The sequence below is a fragment of the Onychomys torridus genome, chromosome 1 (genome assembly GCF_903995425.1).
Source record: "Onychomys torridus chromosome 1, mOncTor1.1, whole genome shotgun sequence".
NCBI lineage: Eukaryota > Metazoa > Chordata > Mammalia > Rodentia > Cricetidae > Onychomys > Onychomys torridus.
Genome location: NC_050443.1, coordinates 119,821,760 through 119,846,272, shown reverse-complemented (window position 1 = coordinate 119,846,272; position 24,513 = coordinate 119,821,760). Strand labels below are relative to the sequence as shown.

The 24,513-nt window shown below is 46.0% G+C and overlaps 1 protein-coding gene across 1 annotated transcript in view; it reads left to right on the top strand.

The window, feature by feature from the left end:
• LOC118577545 (keratin-associated protein 5-4-like) overlaps positions 1–23,718 on the top strand; it is a 65,085-nt gene extending 41,367 nt beyond the window's left edge. Inside the window, exons 6-7 of the mRNA XM_036177816.1 lie at positions 23,107–23,259; positions 23,715–23,718. Coding sequence (XP_036033709.1) covers positions 23,107–23,259; positions 23,715–23,718 — 157 coding nt within the window. The remainder of the gene's footprint in view (positions 1–23,106; positions 23,260–23,714) is intronic.
• The last annotated feature ends 795 nt before the right edge of the window (positions 23,719–24,513 follow it).

Sequence of the window (24,513 nt, the reverse complement as noted above, 5' to 3'; positions counted from 1 at the left end):
CACCCAGCAGAGCTCCAGGAGTCCAGTCAAAGAGAGGGAAGAGGGATTACATGAGCAAGAGGGGGTGGGGCGGTGATCATGATGGGGAAATCTACAGAGACAACTGAACCAAGCTCAAAGGAACTCACAAACTTTGGACCAACAGCTGTGGAACCTCCATGGGACTGGACTCTTTGCATATGGGAGACAGTTGTATAACTGGGTCTGTTTGAGAGGCCCCTGGCAGTGTGATCATGGTCTATCCCTGGTGAATGATCTGGCTTTCTGGATCTCATTACCTATGGTCAGATACCTTGTTCACCTTTGATGCTTGGTCCTGCCTCAACTGAATGTACCAGGCTTTGCTGTCCGCCCCGCCCCATGGGAGAATTTACCCTGTTGGAGGAGGGAATGAGGGAGGTGGAGGGAGAGGGGAGCAGGAGGAGGGATGAGAGGGGGATCTGTGGTTGGTATGTAAAATGAATTAAAAAAATGAAAAAAAAAAAAGAAAAGGAAAAGGAAAATTCTTCCTGGAGAAGCAAACAGAAAACTGCAAAACAAACAAAGCAAACAATTTAAGAGATTTAGTATTCACAGCTCGTGTCCAGCACAACAGGGAATCATAAATGTGCAGTTCCATGAAGACTGCTATAGTGCAGATTTCATCTTCACTGACTTGAAGAGGAAACTGATGCCCAGAGAGATGTGGAGACAACAAACTCTAGTTGAGAGGGAGGGACTGCCCCAGGTATGCACCTGCACCCGAAAGTTGACTTGGGTATGTACCTCTGCCCCTTTATTGACTCAATTATGCCCTTGCACCCCGGGTTCACTCAGCTATGCACCTGTACCCGAATGTCTGAGTTTGTATTGCTGTGATAAAACACCATGACCAAGGCAACTAATGAAAGAAAGCATTCAATTAAGTTTACTATTTGAGAAGCCTTAGATGGCTTCTCAATCCCAGATTTGCTGCCTGCAAGACACAGCTTGTTAGCTCTGTCTCTGTCTCTCTCTGTGTGTCTGTCTCTGTCTCTATCTCTGTGTCTCTATCTCTGTCTCTCTCATTTCACTCCCTGTGTGCAGCTTTCCTTGGCAGATATCTCATGGCTTCAGCATACAGAAGTGATAGGAAATCACAACATGTCCACATGGTTAGGGCTTTCCCGGTGGACCGCCTAGTTATTTCCGGTTCAAAATAGCCATTCCCAGGTCAGAACATCTCGCGTGACTAGGACTCCGAGACTTTACATGGTTGCGTAAAGCGCGCGCAGCCATGTAATCTACGCACATGCGGTCCTGTACGCATGCGCGGCTCACTCTTTTAAAAAGCCGGCGCCATGTTGCACAGGTCTCTCTCTCTTCTCTCTTCTCTTCTCTTCTCTTCTCTTCTCTTCTCTTCTCTTCTCTTCTCTCTCCCCTCCCCTCCCCTCCCCTCCTCTCCTCTCCCCTCCCCTCTCCTCTCCCTCCCTCCTCTCCTCCCCTCTCCATCCCCTCCCATCCCCTCCTCTCCTCTCCTCTCCCTCTCCTCCCCTCTCTCCCCTCCCCTCCCCTCCCTCCCCTCCTCTCCTCCCCTCCCCTCCCTCTCCTCCTCTCCTCTCCTCTCCTCTCCTCTCCCCTCCCTCCCCCCTCCTCCCCTCTCCTCCCCTCTCTCCCCTCCCCTCCCCCTCCTCCCCTCTCCTCCCCTCTCTCCCCTCTCCTCCTCTCCTCTCCTCTCCTCTCCCCCTCCCCTCCCCCTCCTCCCCTCTCCTCCCCTCTTTCCCTCCCCTCCCCTCTCCCCTCCTCTCCTCTCCTCCCCTCCCCTCTCCTCCCCTCCCCTCCCCTCCTCTCCTCTCCCCTCTCTCCTCCCCTCCCCTCTCCTCCCCTCCCCTCCCCTCCTCTCCTCTCCCCTCTCTCCTGCCCTCCCCTCTCCTCTCCTCTCCTCACTCACGTGTGTGCTTCACACAGGCCTGCCCCCTCTATCCTCTATCCTCTATTAATAAACAGCTCTTCTGTGGATTTGTCGTGTTCGGGACGTGTTCCTCGAGGGGTAAGAGTGCCTAAATAACTAACAAGAAGATTTTGGGGGATCCAATGTAATCCAGAATTGACATTCACAGTGTCAGTCTCTCATGCAGGGACTCCTCTGCCACACACCTAGCCTCGGTGGCTCTCCTCAACTGCAGTTCGTTCCTTTATTCATGTGTCCTTCATTACTCAAAAGTCAGAGCCATGTGGACAGCTGCCATGTTCGGCAGCCCACTAGGAAATCACCCGGCCCCTAGAAACACTTCCCTGGAGGCTTTTGTTTGTTGTTCCTTTCTAGGAGCAGAAAATTCCTTAGGCCTTTTCTTTCCACAGGTTGGAAGCTTCACTGGGTGGGACTTATGCTGAAGGCAACACTCTCTTTATGCTGATTTAGATCAGGCTTCTCCTTATCTTAGCACAAGCCTCGGCTCCAACTTTAAATTTCCATTGTGCTCCTTTTCTCTCCGAACACATTTGTATCTCTAGTCACCCCACTTGCTCTTTCCGCTGTATACTTGCATAAGACTGATTACTAATGGGGGGCGGGGGACAGCTTGACCACACAGCTGCCATGATAGGCCTGGAGGCCCAGACACAGCTTCTGTGACTGGCAGGCAACATCCAGATCCAGGAAAAGCTGTAAACTGACACCACCCAGGAATCCACCCAGGGATAGGGAAGTACTTAACATCCCAAACATCCCAACCATTAGATAAGAGAGCCAGATGTCCTTGAGCCTAGCACACACCTATTTCCCCTTCTTACCAAGACACCCCTAGACAAATGTCAGCCAGTCAGGGTCCTGAACTCTGGAAATGTTCTCACCCCAACCTCTGTTATGATAAAAACCCTGCCCTGCCTGGGCTCAGAGCTCTCTGCTCTCCATGTTGCATCAGACAAACAGACAGAGACCAAGCTTGGAGCTTGAAATAAAGGCTCTTTGGTTTTACATACAGGATTTGGTCTCCGTGGTGGTCTTTTGGGGGTCCCCATGATCTGGGTATAACATTAATAACTATTCCACAAAGTCAATATTAGGTTGTTTTGAAATCTCCTCCAACAAAGAAATTAGTTTGCTCATTGCTTTTCATTTCAGCCTCAGGCAAATTCTTAGAACTAGGGCTGAAGCTAGACACATTCTTTGTTAAAATGCCACAAGAATGGGCTCTAGCCCAGTTGCTAATACTCTTCCCTTCTGAAACCTCTTGAGCTAAGCCTCCACAGTTTACAATCTTTTTTTACAATTTTCCAAGCTCCTACTAGGATGGACCATTGAAATCTGTTTATAGTATTCAACCACTTTTTTTTTTTGTTTGTTTTTCAAGACAGGTTTTCCCTGTGTAGCTTTGCGCCTTTCCTGGAACTCACTTGGTAGCCCAGGCTGGCCTCGAACTCACAGAGATCCCCCTGGCTCTGCCTCCTGAGTGCTGGGATTAAAGGCATGCGCCACCACCGCCCAGCCTTCAACCACTTTTCTAGTCCAAAATCCCAAAGTCTTCCACAGTCCTAAAAAAAAAATCACATAGGGCTGTTACTGAAATAACTCACTCCCTACTACCAACATCAGAGTTTCTATTGTTGTTATAAAACATCATGATCAAGGTAACTTATAAAAGAAAGCATTTAATTTGGGCTCACAGTTTCACAGGATTAAGTCAATGAAGGCAGAGTTGGGTGGCAAGAGGCTAGAACTGCAGCTAAGAGCTCACATCTTAAGCCATAAGCAAGGAGCAGAGATAGACAGAGAGAGAGAGAGAGCACAGTGGAAATGCTGTGAGTCTTTTATACCTCAAAGGCCACCCCCAGTGACACACCTCCTCCAACAAAGCCTCCTAATCCTTCCATACAGTTCCACCAACTAGGGACCAAGTATTCAAACACCAACTCTGTGGGGGCATTCTTATTCAAAGCCCTACACCTGTGTTGACTCGGTTATGCACCTGAGCTCCTCCTACTGTTGACTTGGTTATATACCTGGACACCTGGGTTACATATTCATACCCTGGAGTACTCCATTAATTTAAGTGAGTCTGTCCTTTTCCACTTCCATCCTCAAATTGCTTTTGTTATTTTCCTTAAAATCTAATGTCTGTGTAGCCATCTGTATCACCTCTTTGATTTTCATCTGTCTCTTAGGAAGCTGACAGCGTGATACCAGCAAGAAGGGACATGAAAAAACAATATTGGATGCTCTGTGATTTAAGGCAGTCTCCAGAAAGATGCTGAAGGGTCCAGGGCTTCCCTGGAGGTGAGTGAAACAGCAGGCCCAAAACTCTACAAGCTGCATCTTCTATTCCAGGCCCAGCATGAGATGACTCTCCCACAGTCAGTAGAATATGGTTGTTTCCTCCTCTTTGGGGCTTTCAAAAGCCTGCTCACCCGCGAAGTCCTGGTGTCTGTCAAATTCACTCTCCTAGATGTCCTTTGTCCACAGGATCTGTGGGCCTGTGCCCAGGCTCACTTTATCTGCTTTTTGCCACTAAGCCTCACTGTAAAAACCAAATGTGTGTTTGTATCTCTGATTAATTTTTCAACCTGCTTTCCTGGGGTGGCCCCACAGCTCCAGCAGCAACATGCCACTGCTGGAGCTGTGCCGTCTTGACATCTCCTCTGCCTAATTAATTCATTGCTTGTGAACTTGACCTCACCCAAGTTCTCCAGACATAGGTATGGTATAGCCATACTGTCAGAAGGTAACACAAATGGCCTCTAGGTCAGTTCTCAGTGGAGCCCTTGTTCCCCCTTGAAATCTCAAGAGCGCTGTCTTCCCTGCCTGCATCTCTATCTATATTCTGGTCTTCCAAACTCCCACCAGAACTTGCCCCTGAACTCTTCTCCTTACACATTAGAGTTTCTTGGTATCCCCCAAATCTTCCAGACTCCTGCAAAACAGTTTCAAAGACCTATGAATCACACAGTAAGGCCAATCAGAGCAACCAGCAAGGCCAATCAGAGCAACCAGCAAGGCCAATCAGAGCAACCAGCAAGGCCCATCAGAGCAACCAGCAAGGCCAATCAGAGCAACCAGCAAGGCCAATCAGAGCAACTAACCCATTTCTGTTAGCACTTTTCACATAGTTCTGACCTATCAGGCACAACTTATAGGATGAAGGATTTATTCTGCTGATGGTTTCAGAGAGATTTCAACCCATCATGTAGAGGAAGGTCTGTGGCAGTGGGGGCATGTGGGGAGGCTCCTCACATTAAGGAGACCAAGAAGCAAACAAAGAGGGTGCTGAGGCTCTAGCCTTCAGAAAGCTGCCTCCACCAGCAAGGTCCTTCCTCCTACATGGTTCAAAACATTATCAGCAACTAGAAAACAAGTAGAAAAACAAAGGAACAGTGGGGAGACATTTCAGATCAAACCCTAACAGAGGCTGTAAGTTCTAGAGTAAGTAGGAGGGAGAGAAAGATAAGGATTGAGAGGCTGAGAGATGGCCCAGCAGGTAAAGGAACCTGCCACCAAGCCTGATGACCTGGTTTTTATCCCTGGTGAAAGGAGAGAACCAACTACTTACCACAGGTTGTCCTGACTTCTACACATCTGCCATGGCATGTGCACAAGCAGCACACACACACACACACACACACACACACACACACACACACACACACACAATTTAAACATAATAAAATTTAAAAAAAAATAAAGGTAAATATAAGGGTTTGAGTGAAGCTGAATTGAAAAGCAATTTGACAGAAGAACTTCAAGACAGAATAATATCAGGACTGTGGTCGGTGTTATAAGCTGATGTTACCCCTTCCTGTCCTTCAGGGCTCAGAAGACTCAAGCCAGGTCACATGAGGATTGTAAACATCACAGGATAGTGACAAGGGAGCCATTAGTGTCTACAGCTGCTGCCACTTCCACCTCTGCCCTCAGTATTACAAAGCTATCCTGGCCTATGAACCTTGACAAGGAGCGATCTCCCCAGCATAGATACCTCTGGGCCAATGTCATGTTATGTTATTCACAGACACAGAGGTTCCAGCCCAGGCTCCACCTCCATTAAGCAACTACACACAGTCATGCTGGTGTCTGAAACAGAAACACAAATACACCATGTCCTAGACTGTCCTCTGTGGGAACAGCTGTGAGCAGCTGCCTCTTGCCATGATTCTGTTCTAGTCACATTTCTATTGCTATGATAAAGCACACTGAACAAAAGGACCATGGGAGAGGAAGGAGCTTATTTGTCTTATCATGGCAGGTTACAGTCTGTCATTGAGAAGAAGTCAAGGCAGGAACACAGCTAGTCACCAGTGGAGAGAAGAGAGAAACAAATGCACCCATGCTTCCTACTGGCTGGCTTGCTAGTTTTCTTCACTCTTACACAGTTCAGGGACCATCTTAGGGAATGGTACCACCCACAGTGAGCTGAGTCTTCCTACATCAGTTAACAATCAAAACAATTCCCTACAGACAAACATGCCCACAGGTCAACCTGATCTAGTAATTCCTCATTGAGACTGTCCTGCTGTGTGATTCTGGTCTGTGTCAAATAGACAATTAGCTAACCAGCACACCCACCCTGATGTGGTTCCCATGAGAGTGTCTGTGACTATTGGACACCTACTGGACTGGAGGGAAGAGCAACAGTTCTCTAGTTTCTGGAATCCAAAAGAAATTTCTCCTCTACCACTTCCTTCACGTGACTATTCTTAGCTCCTTCTAATCTTCTAATCTGTCATTCACAGTACTCTGTGACACTGTCCTCTGGCTTGGTTCCTACTTTCAAGCAGTTCATGAATTATATCTCCTGCCTGGTGGGTCCAAAACTCCTGACTTCTATCAGCAGTCAGTACTGTCCCTGCATCCTCTCTCTTCTCTGGCACAGACATCCTTGCTCATGTCATAGGTCCCCCATCATCTGCTTCTGAATGGCCTGTCTTCCCATGAATGAGACTGGTTGCTACAAATTATTTCCTGAGCTTCACCTATGGCTGCTTTGTCTTGATACCACTGTCCCCGTAACCAGTGTGACTCTAAGAAGGGTGCCTCCAGTGTGACACCCAGCACGTCTTGTTCTCTCTCACTGGCTTTATGTTTCCTTCTACTGTTCCCTCGCACAGGTGTTTGCATGGTTTCTGCTTACACAGTGAGAACACCCATCTTGCACTGCTGGGTCACTCACTTTGTGGTTAATGCCTTTGCTCCCATCGTCATCAATAACATGTTGAATTCTAGGACGTTATGCCACAGCTGACCTGCACATGACTAAAGAGAGCAATATATCTATCCCCTAAGACAATTAACAAGGAAAGGTATGGAGCAGGTGCCAGAGCCTGCAGAGGGCTAATCACAGCGAATACACTAGGAAAACTGGCCTTGGAGAAGGAGGCTCAGTCTGTAGGAATGTCAATCACACATAGTAATCACATTCATACCTCTGATTGTGGGAGACACTAAGTCCTTTATAGTCTCCCTTTTATCATGCCATTATGATTTTTATTAATGAGGAGCTGGAGAGATGGTTCAGTGGTTAAGAGTGTGTAGTGCACTTGCAGAGGACACAAGTTCAATCCCCAGCACCCACACTGGGTGGCTCACAAATGCTTGCAATCTAGCTCCAAGGGAATCTGATGCCCTCTTCTGGTCTCCAGGCTCGCTGGGTGCTGGCAACTGGACTTAGGTCTTCTACAAGAGCAGTGTGCATGCTCTTAATTGCTGAGCCATCTCTTGGTCCCGATGTATTAATATTCTTATCTATCTTATTATTTACAAAAATTATGTAAATAGGTTATTTAATGTGGTAGTATAGTATTACTTGATAATATTTATTAATACAAATTAACAAAGTAATTATTATAAATATTAATATGATCGTACAATTCAGTGTTTTCTTAACATAGTAGTATATTATTACTAATGCATTAATATCTTGTTGCTTACATGTTAATAAATTAACATATTGGCTTATATATAATAAATATATCAATATATTAGTGGTTATACTATTTCCACAATCTATTCTTTTGTTGTTGTTGTTGTTTGTTTGTTTATTTGAGACAGGGTTTCTCTGTGTTGCAACTCTGGCTCACCTGGAACTCACACAGATATGCCTGCCTCTGCCTCCCAAATGCTGGGATTAAAGGTGTGAGCCACTACCACCTGGCCCGCCATCAATTCTTATTTTCTATATTTGTATCATTTCATAATTATTATGTTATTTGTGTTATAATTATGTTGTCCATTTATCATATTCTAATTATTAATCATCAGCGTCATTTACATTTTTAATATTACTACTGCTCATTATTGTCTAGACACAAGCTCTGGCAGCACTTTCTTGGGCTGCTCTGCCCTCTGCTGGCAGCTCCCAGGGGTACAGACTCCACCCAATCTTCAGGGTCACTTCTTGTTGAGATTGAGGTTCACTTTAAGACCAGTTTCCTCTTCTCTCAAGAGCTTCATAAGTAGAAACGTGTCTTCAGTGATAAAACGTCACTTGACACACAGTTTGGACTCACAGGTAGAGCAGGCTCTAGAGGAGCCTCTGGCTTCTCTGGATTTCCATAGCCGTCACTGCTATCACACAGAACAACAGAGTGAGCCAGATGGGCAGGACCTGGTTTAGGGGAGAGTTTCCTAGACAGCCAGACGCAGGGAGCTTCCTGCATGAGAAATGGAGATCTGCCTACCCAGCTGGATGACAGCCTAGCAGGGTCCTTAGGCAAGTCTCCAGCTCTGAGCAGATGGCCCCATCTGTTCTGTTCCTTCTTGGTGCTCCCGTTCTTACAGGGAGTCTCATATAATTTGAATGCAATTACTTGCTTCCATGAGTGAGTTAATAAATCCCTAAAGAGTTTCTGGCAATTCTAGTGGTGCCTAGGCTCTTACACCATATTTGAGCTTACAGAACATTCTGGTTTCTGCAAACAGTCTATGGAGGGAGGTGGGCATTGAGCAGCTGCAGAGCTACACAGAGCATCTGATCCTATGGTGGCAGGACCTGGCCACAGCTTTTTCTGTGGACCATGGCTTCCTCTATTGATCTTTATGAACACTATAGACATTTGCAGAATGCCAAAGATGTGACTTCTCACAAGGCAGAAGCTCTTAGTTGCTCTAGGACACTTTACTGGGGAGGTGCAGGAGAATAGATTTGAACTCTTTACAGAAGGCTATGACCACCCATCCTCAGCTGAAAATTCAACATCTGACCTCTTACTTGGGATCCCATAACCCTTGGCATATCTCAGAAGAGTTATGGAGGATGCTACATCCCATGTCCAGGTCTCCAGGGCTCTAGAAACCATTGTGAGATATCAGTTATGATGAATCCAAATATCCAAAATTGCCAGGAAGACCTCAGGATTCCCAAGAAGAAAACTCTCACAGGTCTAAGTGTCAAGCTGTCCTGCCACCCTAGATGCTGTCAGTGAACTTTGGTTCCTTGAAGACACTAAACACGTGGAGCTTTTGGAGTAGTGGAGTAAGCTGGAGAGGGTGTTTCATAAACAAGGGAGGGCATTGAGTGAGGTGGCACAGAAGGTCACTGTGGATGGTCACAATGGTTCAGAGCTCAAAGGATGCAGTGAGAGCCTTCAACACCAAGAACAGACTCCTTCCCTCTTTCTGACCTGAGGACCACCAACTTAGGTGAGAACAGAAGAATAGCCTGCAGCCATGGGCAGAGGGCCAGCAACTTCAAAATGTGATTCCAATCAGGTCTGGGCTAGAATAAAGCATCAGAAAAATGTAAACCAAGCCTGGAAGGCTGAGGCAGGAGGGTTGATAGGAGTTCAGAGCCATCTTGAGCTACATAGTATGTTCTAGGTCAGTGAATGAGCCTGGAGGGCACCATCCTCAAGGGAGTAACCTGTCTCTCCAAAGCTCTAGTGATTGGAACATATCCATTTTATACCTTCAGGACAGAATGCTAGAGGGGAGTAAAATGCAATAACCTCACCATTCTGAAGGCTGGGAAACCCCAGATGGAGCAGCTGGCATCCCATAGCTGGGTCCGGCGACAAGCACATACAGCCTCAACTACTCAGGAAACTAAGACAGGAAGTTGAGGCAAGTTAGAGCAACATTGTGAGACCCTGTTGAAAGAGAGAGACCCTGCATGCTTCAGGTACAACCACTGGTGCAATAGTAGTATGAACGCTATAGGGTAACCAACCGCTGTCTGATTAGATTAGAAGGCTGCCTCATAGGAGAGAGTTTGTTCTTGGTGCTGTAAACCTGGCTACAAGTCCATAGCAGGGGAGATCATAGGCTCAAGTAGGAGAACCTATTACTGCTGTTTTGCTAAATGAATATGTTGTTAAACTGCCTGCTGAATATTTATGTCCATACACATCAATGGGTGCTGCTCTCAACCCTGCTCAGAGGAGTTTCTTTTTTCAGTGGGCAATGGTCCATGCAGCAACTCTTAACTGGTAAAAGTGTTGGTATTAAATGACTGTTAAGTAATCAGCCCTAAAAGGGAAATCTCTATCAAACCTCCTTCTCCCAAGGCTCAGGGAACATCACAGAAGAAGGGGCAGAAATAACCAGAGCAGGAGGATGGGGAGGAGCGCTGTGAAACTGTCTTCTGGACATGACAGGGATGTTGTGCTTATGAACTTATGGCAGCTATGTTTCTCTGCACAAGACCCACATGACATCGAGTCTGGGGACATTTCAAAATGAGTAGGGGAGGGACATATAAGGTTCCATGCCTAGCTGTGATGCCACTGGCAGGTAAAGGCTGCTGGGAGGTGGAAAGTCATTTTTCTTCAGTGACATAGTCTCTGGTAAGTTGCCCATGGCTCAGTAAATAAATTCATACTTATGTTCATGCAAGTAAGCCTATTTAGACTCAATAGGTTATTAAAAATAAATAAGCTGGGCATTGGTGGCACACACCTTTAATCCCAGCACTCGGGAGGCAGAGGCAGGTGGATCTCTGTGAGTTCGAGGCCAGCCTGGGCTACAGAGTGAGTTCCAGGAAAGGCGCAAAGCTACACAGAAAAACCCTGTCTCAAAAATAAATAAATAAATAAATAAATAAACAAACAAACAAACAAACAGATAGATAAGGGCCAGTGTAAAGGTACTTGCTACCAAGCATGACAACCTGAATTCAATTCCCAGTACCTACATGGAGGTAACTAAGTCTCATTGGATGTCCACTGACCTACACACACACACACACACACACACACACACACACACACAAAGAAAATAGAGAGACATTTTGTTGGGATGAAGGATTCCAGAGGGAATGGGTGGGAGTAAAAGCATTATATGCATAGATGAAATTGTCAACAAATAAACATTGTTTAAAAACAACAACAACAACAAACCACCCACATCTGGAGTGGCCCATTTGGGCCCATCTTCACAGGATAGGCAGAAAACCATACCACCATACCTGCTATCCCTTTTCACAGCAGCAAGGATCCCCTCATGAGAGTAGAGACACCATCCCAGGGGAACCTCAGCACAACTGCACTGGAGTAGTTTCCAGCACCTGAGTTAGGAGCCATAGCCAGTTTTCAACAGAAAGGACTTATGGAAGCAAGCCGAGCAGAGATGCAGGTCTGACTGTAGCAGTCTCAGAGGCGTGGGCACTGAGCAGTGAAGTGAGGAGATGGCCAGAGACTGAGTGATCAGATAGCCGTGGCAGGGAAAGGGATCCCAGTGTACATGTGAGAATGGGGTGAGTTTGCATTTGCAGGAGAATAGTGGAAAGTCCACCCCCAGAGGCTGGTATAGGCATGGAGAAACTGAGGCAGAACAGGCCTGGGAATGTCTATTTAATTTGTGTACAGCATGCTTACAGAGAGCAACCAAGCATCATTTATAGGAACAGGGTAGTGACTCATTTACTTTCTTTTTTGTTGTTTCTAATAAGATATCATGGGGCTACCAGGTGGTTGGTGGTGGTGCACGCCTTTAATCCCAGCACTTAGAAGTAGAGCCAGGCGGATCTCTGTAAGTTAGAGGCCAGCCTGGGCTACAGAGCGAGATCCAGGACAGGCACCAAAGCTACATAGAGAAACCCTGTCTTGAAGAAGAAAGAAAGAAAGGGAGAGAGAGAGAAAGAGAGAGAAAGACAGAGAAAAAAAAAAGAAAAGAAAAAAGAAAAGAAAAAAGAATGCTCTGGGGGCTGGAGAGATGGCTCAGCAGTTAAAAATACTGACTACTCTACCAGAGGTCCTGAGTTCAATTCCCAGCAACCACATGGTGGCTCACAACCACCTATAATGAGATCTGTTGCCATCTTCTGGCCTGCAGGGACACAGGCAAGCAGAACACTGTATACATAATAAATAAATAAATCTTTAAAAAAAAAAAAAAAAAAGAGCACCAACTGCTCTACCAGAGAACCTGGGTTCAATTCCCAGCACCCACATGGCAGCTCACAACTGTCTATAATTCCAAGATCTGACATACAGACATACATACATACATGTAGGTAAAACACTAATGTACATAAAATAAAGATAAATTGTTTTTAAAAAATACCATGGTGATTTGAAAAGTTGGAATATGAAATAAATATCATCAGGGAACAGTCAACAGTGAAAGTATGTACATGTGACCAAGATGGTATTCTTAGGAATCACACAGTCAGGAGAGACAGCAGATGATCATACACTGCCCTCTGGAGGACATCCCTAACTACCTGGAGCCCAGGCTCCAATATGATGGGGACAAAACAAATAAACAAAAACAGGACTGTTTTTACAGGAACAGTCCTGTAAAAACAGAGAGAGGGAGATGTTCAGCAAAGCTAACAGGAAGTCACTGCCTGGGGAAAACATGAGGATCTGGATGACCCACAGAAAGTCACAGGAAGTGACCACACACAGACTTGCACCTGACCCTGGGCAGGGATATAAAGGCCCCAGGTTCAGGAGGCTCCACATCTGCACACTTCCTCTCTATCTGCTCCTCTAACCTATTCCATCCTTAAACAAACACCAGAACCATGAGCTGCTGTGGCTGTTCAGGAGGCTGTGGCTCCAGCTGTGGGTGCTGTGGCTCCAGCTATGGAGGGTGTGGCTCCAGCTGCTGCAAGCCTGTGTGCTGCTGCAAGCCTGTGTGCTATTGTGTGCCTGCCTGTTCCTGCTCCAGCTGTGGAGGCTGCAAGGGAGGCTGTAGCTCCTGTGGGGGCTGCAAGGGAGGCTGTAGCTCCTGTGGAGGCTGCAAGGGAGGCTGTAGCTCCTGTGGGGGCTGCAAGGGAGGCTGTGGCTCCTGTGGAGGCTGCAAGGGAGGCTGTAGCTCCTGTGGGGGCTGCAAGGGAGGATGTGGCTCCTGTGGAGGCTGCAAGTCTAACTGCTGTCAGTCCAGCTGCTGCCAATCCAGCTGCTGCAAGCCCTGCTGCTGCCAATCCAGCTGCTGCAAGCCCTGCTGCTGTCAGTCCAGCTGCTGCAAGCCCTGCTGCTGTCAGTCCAGCTGCTGCAAGCCCTGTTGCTGCCAATCCAGCTGCTGCCAGCCCTGTTGCTGCCAATCCAGCTGCTGCAAGCCCTGCTGCTGTCAGTCCAGCTGCTGCAAGCCCTGCTGCTGTGAATCTAGCTGCTGCAAGCCCTGCTGCTGTCAGTCCAGCTGCTGCAAGCCCTGCTGCTGTCAGTCCAGCTGCTGCAAGCCCTGCTGCTGTCAGTCCAGCTGCTGCAAGCCCTGCTGCTGTCAGTCTAGCTGCTGTGCCCCTGTGTGCTGCCAGTGTAAAATCTAAACCGAACTTGGGCTTTCAGTTTTTCCAATGCTCCATGGCATCTGGTGTCCCTGAATTAGCTCATTTCTACAGACTCTCCTGCAAAGACCTGTAATCCTTCCCCACCTTTCACCCATGTCCTCATCTTCCCTGGCACAACCCTCTAGCTAGGTCTTGTCTCCATCCTCCCTCTGGAGAAATGTATTTCATAGGCCCTTGAAATGGACCCCTGTAAAGGTAGCTGACTATCTAATGGCCACAGGTGATCATTATCTGCCTCTTTGGGGTTTCTGAGAGCCAGAGTCTGACCCACAGGGGTCTGTGCTTCTGATCTGTCAGGGACTGCTTTCACTGGATTCTCAGCCTTCTGAACCCTGAGTCTTCCAGGCCACTTCCTTTTCCCTGTGACTCATTTTCTACAACCTATTCTAGGACCTTTCTGTTGCTCCCTACTTTGCCTGCTTGAATAAATAAAATAATAAACAAATTTCTTTTGTGTGTGAGTGTACGTGTTTAGGGGCAATGTGTACAGATATGAGTGAGTGTGTGTATATGTGGAAGCCACAGGTCAATCTTGGTTGCCATTCCTCATGGCCACTGTAATGATGACTTGCTGTCAGTTTGACAGAATTAGAATCACCTAGGATTCAGGCACACTTGCAAAAGACTATTGAGATTGACATTCACCTCTGAAAATGTCTGTGGAGGCTTGTCTTTAACAGTTTAATTGATGTGGAAAGACCCATCTTAATTGTGTGTGGGACCATTCTACGTGGAGGCCTGTATAAACTGGAGAAAATTAGGTGAGCATTACCATTCATTCATCATCCTTCTCTGTTTCCTGAATGTTAAAAGGGGATGTGACCAGGGGCTCCCTTGGCTTCTCCACCATGATGGACTACACTCCTGATCTGTAAGCCAGAATAAGCCCTTTCTTCCTTAAGCTGTTTTTCACCAGGATATTTTGTCACAGTGACAGGAACTTTCACCTTCCAAGACAGCCATTCACCTTGGTTTTTGAGGCAAGGCTTCTACTCATTGGAACCTGGGACTCTCTGATTGGGCTAGACTATTTGGCCACTGAGTTCCAAGAGTCCTCCTGTCTCTACTTGATAGAAAAATGAACAATCTCAAATGGTTGGTTAGAACACAAAGAAGTCTTTGACGTTATGGGTTACATGTATCCCTGAGAAACAAGTCATCATGGTTCAATGTGTGGTGACAAAGAGCTCCCAGCAGGGTGATGGGGTATGACAGGAACAGTTGAGTATAAAATGGAATGCCTGTCTGCAGTTAGAAACAGCCCACTGTCTTTCCAAAGAACAATGTAGATAAATTTCAAAGACATCCAATTTGCTAAGCAAGAAACAGAACAAGATGTAGAATCACAGTGGATACAAACAGGCATGCTGCAGGGTTGGAGTCAGGTGGATCCCTGGGGCTCACTGTCCAAAAAATATAGTCTACTTAACTAGTTCCAGGACAATAAAAGACACTGTCTGACAGAACAAGAAAGAAGGAACTAGAGAAATTAAGACCAAGCTGTACGCTAGCCTCTACACACTCAGGTATGTACACACACACACACACACACACACACACACACACACACACACGGGAGAGAGAGCAACACAAAACCCTAGTGATCTCAGAGACTTGAGACAGGCCTGGCACATTTGGAGGAAAATTGTAGGCAGAGTTTCCCATCCTAGCAGCTCTCCCAAATAACCACACAAAAACTTAATATTAACTGTATATACTTGGCCGATAGCTAAGGCTTGTTACTAGCTAACTTTTTACATTTAAATTAACCCATATTTCTTATCTACACTCTGCTACGTGGCTTAGTACCTTTTCTCAGTATGGCATGCTCACTTTGTTTATTAATGTGTCTGCTGGAGACTCCTCTGACTCTACCCCTCTCTCTTCCCAGTCCTTAGTTTGGTTGTCCCACCCATACTTCCTGCCTGGCTACTAGCCAATCAGCTTTTTATGAACAATGAGAGCAACACATTTTCACTGTGTACAGGATTATTCCACAGCAGAAACTAGATGAAAAAACAAAACAAAACAAACAAAAAACACTTTAAAACACAGCCCTGAGAAAACAAGACAGTGACTAAGATGTCAGTTTGTCAGTTCAGATGTGTTCACATGTCAGTTCACATGGCTAACAAATCCACAGCCTAGCATCCACCAAACATACAGCCACATAGAAAATGTGGGTACCAGCATGCAGCAGTCTTCCCTATACAAAACAAACCAGAAAGACTCCAAATGTTTACCAACCAATGAGTGAATAAATGAAATATGGAAGATGGAAATGACAGAATATCACTGAGAAATAAAGAGGAAATACTGACTGATCATTTCCAATAGTGCCACCATTTCTTGGGCAAGGGGTCCTGAACTGAGTAAGGGTAGAGAAGAGGAGCTAAGCATGGGCAAGCAAGCATGCATACATTCATTGCTCTCTGCTCTTGATGGTGGATGTGATATGACCAGCTGTGTGAAGTTCCTGCATTGAATTCTCCACAATGAAGAACTGTAACCTAGAACTGCTAGGTGAAGCAAAGTTGCATTTTGTCAGGGTAATTCATCACAGCAACAGAAACCAACTATAATAGGCAGGTACAATGAGACCCTCTCATGGGGGAAACAAGTAAGAACCCCAGATTCACTAGGCACTGTAAATCAACACACATAGACTCAGAACAAACACAGAAAGGCACATTGCCTCCCTGTGGGACAATTTAATTGACTCCAAAAGGAGCAAACCAGCAGGACAATGCCTGGAATCTCTAAGGAAAACAGCCATTCCTGTGGTGAGGTATCCCCAGCCAGAGCATCATTCTACTTCCCTACAAAGCTGGGACATTTCCCAGCAGGTGGTGGGGTTGAGCACAAGATGCAGGAAAAAAAAAAAGGAGTCGAGTTCTTGGGAGCATGTGAGTGACTCAATAAACAGGGATCTTCATGTGTAGAAAAACAGGGCGGGGAATCCCCCACATCACGTGGGTGGCTGTGCTGGGCTGGGCTAGAACTGCTTCCTATTGGACCATGCCCTCAGGTAGGTCAGCATGCACAGTGCTGTTTAAACGTATTGAGGGTTGCCAATGAAGGGGTACTGTGGGGCTAGGGTGTCGCTCTGGTACAGCACTAGATTCTATCTCAAGCACAGTAAAATGAAATTGTGTGTGTGTGTGTGTGTGTGTGTGTGTGTGTAATTTCTGAGTGAGTCACAGAAAACTAAAGCAAGACCACCACCCCCCAAAAAATGCACACCTTTATTCCCAGCACTTTCAGGAGGCAGAGGCAGGGATCTATGAGATCAAGGCCAGCCTAGGCTACAGAGCCAGCTCCAGGATAGCCAAGTCTACACAGAGAAACACTGCCTCAAAAACCCAAACAGGAAAAAAAGAAAAAGAAAAGAAAAGAAACAAAAGAAAAGTCTCTGAAAATTCTGTCTAAGAGAATGGGAAAGTTGAATGTGGTAGCACATGAGTTTAAAACTAGCATGGGCTACAAGGCAAGACCCTATCTCAAAAAACCAGAAAGGGGGTGAGGGTTCTGAAGAAATGGCTCAGTGATTACAAGTGCCTACTTCTCTTCCCCAAGAACCCAGATGTGGTTCCTAGCATCCACCCTTATCAGCTTACAATTGCCTATAACTGTAGTTCTAAGGGATCTGATGTCTCAGACTCATGTACACACACACACACACACACACACACACACACACACACACACACGTAAAATGTAATAAAAATGGGAAAGGAAAGAAAAGAAAATTAGAATAAATAGTATTTCATCTTTATTATTTGTTTTGTTTTTCGAGACAGGTTTTTTCTGTGTAGCTTTGTGCCTTTCCTGGATCTTGCTCTGTAGACAAGGTTGGCCTCGAACTCACAGAGATCTGCCTGCCTCTGCCTCCCGAGTGCTGGGATTAAAGGCGTGCACCACCACCGCCCGGCTATATTTCATCTTTAAAAGAAACCGATCAGGGGCTGGAGTGATGGCTCACAGGTGAAGAACACTTGCCGCTCTTGCAGAGAACTGGTTCAGTTCCCAGAACCCACACGGTAGATTACAACCATCCCTTACACCAGCCTTAGGGAATCCAGATAATCTCTTCTAAATGCTGCAGACACCAGGCATACATGTTGGGCACATACATACATGTAGCCTGTGATGGCTATTCTTGGTTGTCAACTTTATTACATCTGGAATTAACTAAAACCCAAGCAACTGGATACAGCCATGAGGGATTTTTCTTGATTGAAACATTTGAGGTGGAAAGACCCACCCTAAATCCAGATCTTTTGTGGTGGCAAGATCTAAGTTAAATCTGAGGCCACATCTTCTGATGGCAGCCTATATAAAGAATATGGGAGACAGAAGCACTGATGGCAGCCTACATAAAGAATATGGGAGACAGAAGCACTGATGGCAGCCTACATAAAGAATATGGGAGACGGAAGCACTGATGGCAGCTTATATAAAGAATATGGGAGATGGAAGCATTTGCCTTGTGCCTACTTGATCTTGCTCTTGATGGGAAGTCCATTCCTTTGATTGTTTTAGAGCCTACTTCTTCAGGATTCCAGCATAAACTATAGCCTGGTTGAGGCGTCCTGCATTGTGGACTAAACAAACATTGGATTCTTAGACTTTCTGTTGGAAGACAGCCATATGTTGGAAAAGTCGGACCACTAATATAGATTCATTCTGTCGGTTCTATTCTAGAAAACCTTAATACACAGGCAAAACACTCATCCACATAAAATAAATAATCAAAAATAATAATTTTAACAAAGAAAAGAAAAAAGAGCAGGTTGGGGATTTAGCTCAGTGGTAGAGCACTTGCCTAGCAAGGACAAGGCCCTGGGTTGGATCCTCAGGCTTCGATCCTCATCTCAAAAAAAAAAAAAAGAAAAGAAAAGAAAAGAAAAGAAAAGAAAAGAAAAAACAGAGCAGAATGGGAGATGACTCAGTAGTCAGTAAAGTGCTCACAACACAAGCATGAGGATTTGAATTTAGTCCCCAGAAACCACGTACAACAGCCAAGCACCATGGCATGTACCTGAAATCGTGGTGCTGGTGGGTTGGAAATGGGCAGGTCTCCAGAGCCCACTGACCAGCCAGCCTAGCCTAATCATCAAGCTCCAAGTCTGTGAGAGACCCTGTCACAAAAAAACACTAAAGGTGGGTGGCACCTGAGGAACAACACTGAAGGTTGTCCTCTGGCCTCCACAGATACATGTACACACATGTACACTCACAACAGATCATGTGTGTGTGTGTGTGTGTGTGTGTGTGTGTGTGTGTGTGTGTGTGTGATAGAGAGAGAGAGAGACAGAGAGAGAGAGAGAGAGAGAGAGAGTTGTGGAATGTTAGTTTAAGATGTGTCACATTCATTTATGCTGTGAAATGTTTGTTCAATGATGCAAAGATGTGTTGTATTTCTTTATGTTGCATTTATTTAACTCTGTAAAGCTGTGTTTCTTTGCCTGCCTAAAACATATGATTGGTCTAATAAAGAGCTGAACAGCCAATAGCTAGGCAAGAGATAGAAATAGGCAGGGCTGGCAGACAGAGAGAATAAATAAGAGGAGAAATCTATGGCAGAGCACAAGGAACAAGAAAAGGAGAAGAAGAATAGGATGCCAGGAGACAGCCACCCAGCTACACAGTCAGCCACAGAGAAAAGAAAGAAAGAAAACAGGCATTCATAAGTAAGAGTAAGTCTCCATGTATTATTTGGGAGCTGGGTGGTGGGCCCCCAAAGAGTAAAAGAAAAAAACAAAAACAAAAACACAACTATGAAAGAGAGAAGCAGAGCAAAATAAGAAAAGATGTGTTACCAAAACTTAATGGCAAGTGTCACCCCCACTATATACAGTGCTAGATACAACATCCAAGAGCAAGTTCCACAAAACAACCCAGTGTAGATAAATTTCTAAACAGTCTTATTAAAACAACAACAACAACAACAAACAAAACATGGAGCCAGATATAGGGGTGAAAACCTAAGAGATCAGGAAATAGGGAAAGCCACAGTTAACCTTATCTCACCAACTCTACAGCTTCTAAATGCAAAATACTTCCTGTATACCCATGCCTATATGCCTTGCTGTTTTGCCATTTGATTTGGTCTCTTGGCCCAGCTCTGTCACTTCCTGTCTGTTTGTATAGACCTCCAGATGTCCATGGTTAACTAGTGTTGGAATTTAAGGTGTGTGCCACCACACCTGGCTGTTTCCATTGTGGACTTGAACTCACGAGATCCAGACAGATCCCTGACTGCCAAGTGATAGGATTAAAGGCATGTGCTACCATTGCCTGACTTCTATGTTTGCTTATAATGGCTTGCTTTTTCCTCTGATCTCCAGGCAAACTTTATTTATTAAAGCACAAATAAAATATTGCCACAATTCAGCACAAATAAAATATCACCACAACCCAGGACTGAGTAATTCCTGTCATGTACAGACTTTTCCAGAAGCAGACAATTTGAGATCAGGTCCATCTTCTTACATGGTTGGGGACTTGTGTGCACTGAACACTGAAAGTGGCAGAAGCAGCAGGAGGGATCAGAAGCCTCCAGCCCCCTGACATAAAAGGCTGCTCAAAAAACTGTATGTCAGCAAAGCCAGCTTGAAATATATGAAACAAAGCAAAACACCCTCAAGCAGTATGTGGTGCACACAAATAATCCTTGCCCTCAGGAGGTGGAGGCAAATGGATTACAAGTTTGAGGCAAGCCTGAGCTACATAGAGAAACCTATCTTAACCCCTCAAAAATGTATGGACCAATTATACAACATACAAGTTATAATAACCTCAGCACCATGTGCCTCAGTAGGACAAGGGTTATCCACATTTTAAAGTCTATCTATAATTCACCACACTGAATAAAAGGGGATACCAGAGTACAGCCATCCAGTGAAATTCTCACCTCTTGAGGACAAAGGTCAGCAAGCTCGAGACAAAGGGACCTTCCTTAAACTGATAAAATTTCCCACCCAGAAGTTACAATACCCATTTCACCTTGCAAATGTTAGACATGTTAACCTGCAAAATCTGGAATAAGGCAAAGCTGCCATTGTGCCTGCGGGACACTGTCCAGGTCAACCCCAAACAAATGCTACAAAGATTAAAACGGGAAAAAATGCTTTCCAATTTTCACTTTTAAAAAAAGTGTCAATACAAAAAATAAAGAGACTCAACAGGTAAATTATTAATATTAAAAATAAAACTTGGGGCTTTGGAGATAATTCTAGTGGTAAATTGTTTACCTCACAAGCAGGAGGATCCAAGTTGTAGTCCCCAAAACCACCTAAAAAGCCTGGTATGGTGGCATGCACATATAACCACAGCCCTGGGAAGGTGGAAGCAGTGAGATTTCAAGGGCTCATTCAGCTAACCTAGCCTAATAGGAGAGGCCCAGGCCAGTGAGAGATCCTGTTTCAAAAACAAGGTGGACAGCCTCATGAATGATACCCAGGGTGGACCTCTGGTCTCTACATACACATGCACACATACATACCTACCTCTTCATACATACATACATATATACCCACATGTGCGCGCACACACACACACACACACACACACACACACACACATACACACACACACAGCTTGCATAAGGATCAGAAGACAAAGCCAGCCACTAAATTAGACATAGATGTCAGGCAGTGGTGGCACACACCTTTAATCCTATCACTCAGGAGGCAGAGAGCCATCTGGATCTGTGAGTTCAAGGCTACACTGGGAACAGAGCTAAGCATGATGGCACACACCTTTAATCCCAGGAAGTAATATGGCAGGACAGAGAAAGGTATATAAGGTGTGAGGAAACAAGAACTCTTCTCTCTCTCTCTCTCTCTCTCTCTCTCTCTCTCTCTCTCTTTTAATGTGGAGCTGAGGATCGAACCCAGGGCCTTGTGCTTGCTAGGCAAGTGCTCTACCACTGAGCTAAATCCCCAACCAAGAACTCTTCTCTTAAGGCTGAGGATTTCGTAAAGGTAAGCTAGTAGCTGGCTGTTCTGATCTTTCAGCTTTCACCCCAATATCTGGCTCTGGGTTTTTTATTATAAGACCTTTTAAGATTCGTGTTATAGAACTTTACAGAGTAAGTGTGGCAGTCCACTTATAATCCCAACATGCCAAAGGCAGTGACAGTAAATCCCCAGCAAGCTCTAGTTGCCACAGGAGAGGTTACCTCAATATATGTAGCTGAGTGATTGAGGAAGATACCTGTGAGCAGCCTCTGACCATCACAAGTATACACACAGTTGAGTTCACTCCCACATATGTATACATATGTACATATACACAAATACATTGCATGCACATACTGAGTGTGTTATAATGTAACTGCCTCCCATAATCTCATAGGGAGTGGCACTATTAGGAGGTGTGGCTTGTTGGAGTGGGTAGGGCCTTGTTAGAGGAAGTGTGTCACTATGGGAACAGCTCAGGATACTGCCCAGTTTCTCAGTTAACTTCCTGTTGCTTGCAAGATGAAGCACTCTCAGCCCCAGCACTATGTCTGCCTGCATGCCACCATGTACCCCACCATGATGACAATGAACTAAAGCTCTGAAACTCTATGTGAGTTACCCAATTAAATGTTTTCCTTATAAGATTTGCCGTGGTCATGATGTCTCTTCCCAGCAATAAAAATCCAAACTAAGACACATACACAAGCAAAAAAAAAATTAATTACTCAAATGTGAGTCTGAATTTTACCAAAATGAGCTGGGCCATTAGGGGCCTTGATCCATTCTGGACACAAATTCAGCAATAAAGTTGGACTTATCAGGAAACAAAAAGCCAAAGACCAATGAGTGGTACATGAGGGGGTGATGACTGCAGGAAAACAAAAGAAGTGGCCCTAAAAATAGCAAAAACAGGAACCAGGAAGTGACCGTGTACAGCCTCACACCTGACCTGGGCAGGGATATAAAGGCCCCAGGCTTAGAAGGCTCCACATCTGCACACTTCCTCTCCACCTGTTCCTCTAACCTACTCCATCCTCAACCAAACACCAGAACCATGAGCTGCTGTGGCTGTTCAGGAGGCTGTGGCTCCAGCTGTGGGTGCTGTGGCTCCAGCTGTGGAGGGTGTGGCTCCTGCTGCTGCAAGCCTGTGTGCTGCTGTGTGCCTGCCTGTTCCTGCTGTAGCTGTGGGGGCTGCAAGGGAGGCTGTAGCTCCTGTGGGGGCTGCAAGGGAGGCTGTGGCTCCTGTGGGGGCTGTGGCTCCTGTGGGGGCTGCAAGGGAGGCTGTGGCTCCTGTGGGGGCTGCAAGGGAGGCTGTGGCTCCTGTGGGGGCTGTGGCTCCTGTGGGGGCTGCAAGGGAGGCTGTGGCTCCTGTGGGGGCTGCAAGTCCAGCTGCTGTCAGTCCAGCTGTTGCAAGCCATGCTGCTGTCAGTCCTGCTGCTGTAAACCATGTTGTTCTTCAGGTTGTGGGTCATCTTGCTGCAAACCCTGCTGCTGTCAGTCCAGCTGCTGCAAGCCCTGCTGCTGCCAATCCAGCTGTTGCAAGCCCTGCTGCTGTCAGTCCAGCTGTTGCAAGCCCTGCTGTTGCCAATCCAGCTGTTGCAAGCCCTGCTGCTGTCAGTCCAGCTGCTGCAAGCCCTGCTGCTGTCAGTCCAGCTGCTGCAAGCCCTGCTGCTGTCAGTCCAGCTGCTATGCCCCCGTGTGCTGTCAGTGCAAGATCTGATTTTTGGCTTTGCAGGGCTATTACCAGATAGGCTCTATCCCTGTCAGGAGTTCTAGCCCAGGCTTTGCCTGTGTTTCCCAGAACACAGAGCCAGTCTCCTCCATTGACTCCCTCCCTCTCTCATCTTCCTTTCTTCCCAAGCATGAAAATTTCCTTTTGGCTTCTTGTTGGTCCAGCTGCTACAAATGTAGCTTTGGCTCCTGTAGTGGCTACCAGGCCAGCTCTTGCAGGTCTAGTTGCTATGGGGCTTGGGATCAAGAAGAATGACTTCCAGCACTCCCTACCACCTCTGCAAATCATCCCTGGCCATTTCTGCAGGTATCATTTCACCCCTTCGCATCCCTACAGTTAAGGCCTTCCTCAGCCCGTTCACTCTGAAGCCACTAGGAGCTCTGATCCCTGTCTTTTAGTCATCTAATAAAATCACTACTCCAGCACCCCATTGCTTTGTTGTGTCTGTTTTCCTCTGGTTGGGGAAGGGTACATTGGGATAGCACCTGTGGCCACACTGCTTTTCCAGTGGGCAGAGTGTCCTACCTAGCAGAGCTCCTCCACTCACTATAGGTGACAGGCAGAAGCATCAATGACAGCCACTCAGGCCTGACTGTGTAGCTTCCCCATGCATCTGAGGAAACCAGAGAGAATTAAGGGGACACATCGCCATCTTTGCTGATTATCTTAGATAATGTTCCTATCACAAAATGACACAGACCCAGTGGCTTAGCAACAAGAGAACTAAGTTCTTTTTATACATGGAAGGTAGTCCAAGTGTGGCAGAATCAGTACTCTTAGATCTCTTTGAGATGTACGTGTGTGTGTGCATGCGTGTGTGTGTGTGTGTGTGTGTGTGTGTGTGTGTGTGTGTGTGTACACATGCCTGTATATAAGTGCACATGCAGATGTATGTATATGTAGAGGCAAGAGACCAATGCTAGGTGTCTTCCTTGATTTCTCTCCAATTTATCTTTTAAGACAAGGTCTCTCTCCCTCAATCTGGAACTCACCAATTCCACTAGGCCACAGTGAGCCCCAGAGATCCATACCCATCAGTACCCCAGTGCTACATACAGCTACCACACCTGGCTTCTACATGGTTGCTTGGGATTGAACTCAGGACTTCATGCTTGTGCATCAAAAGCACTTTACT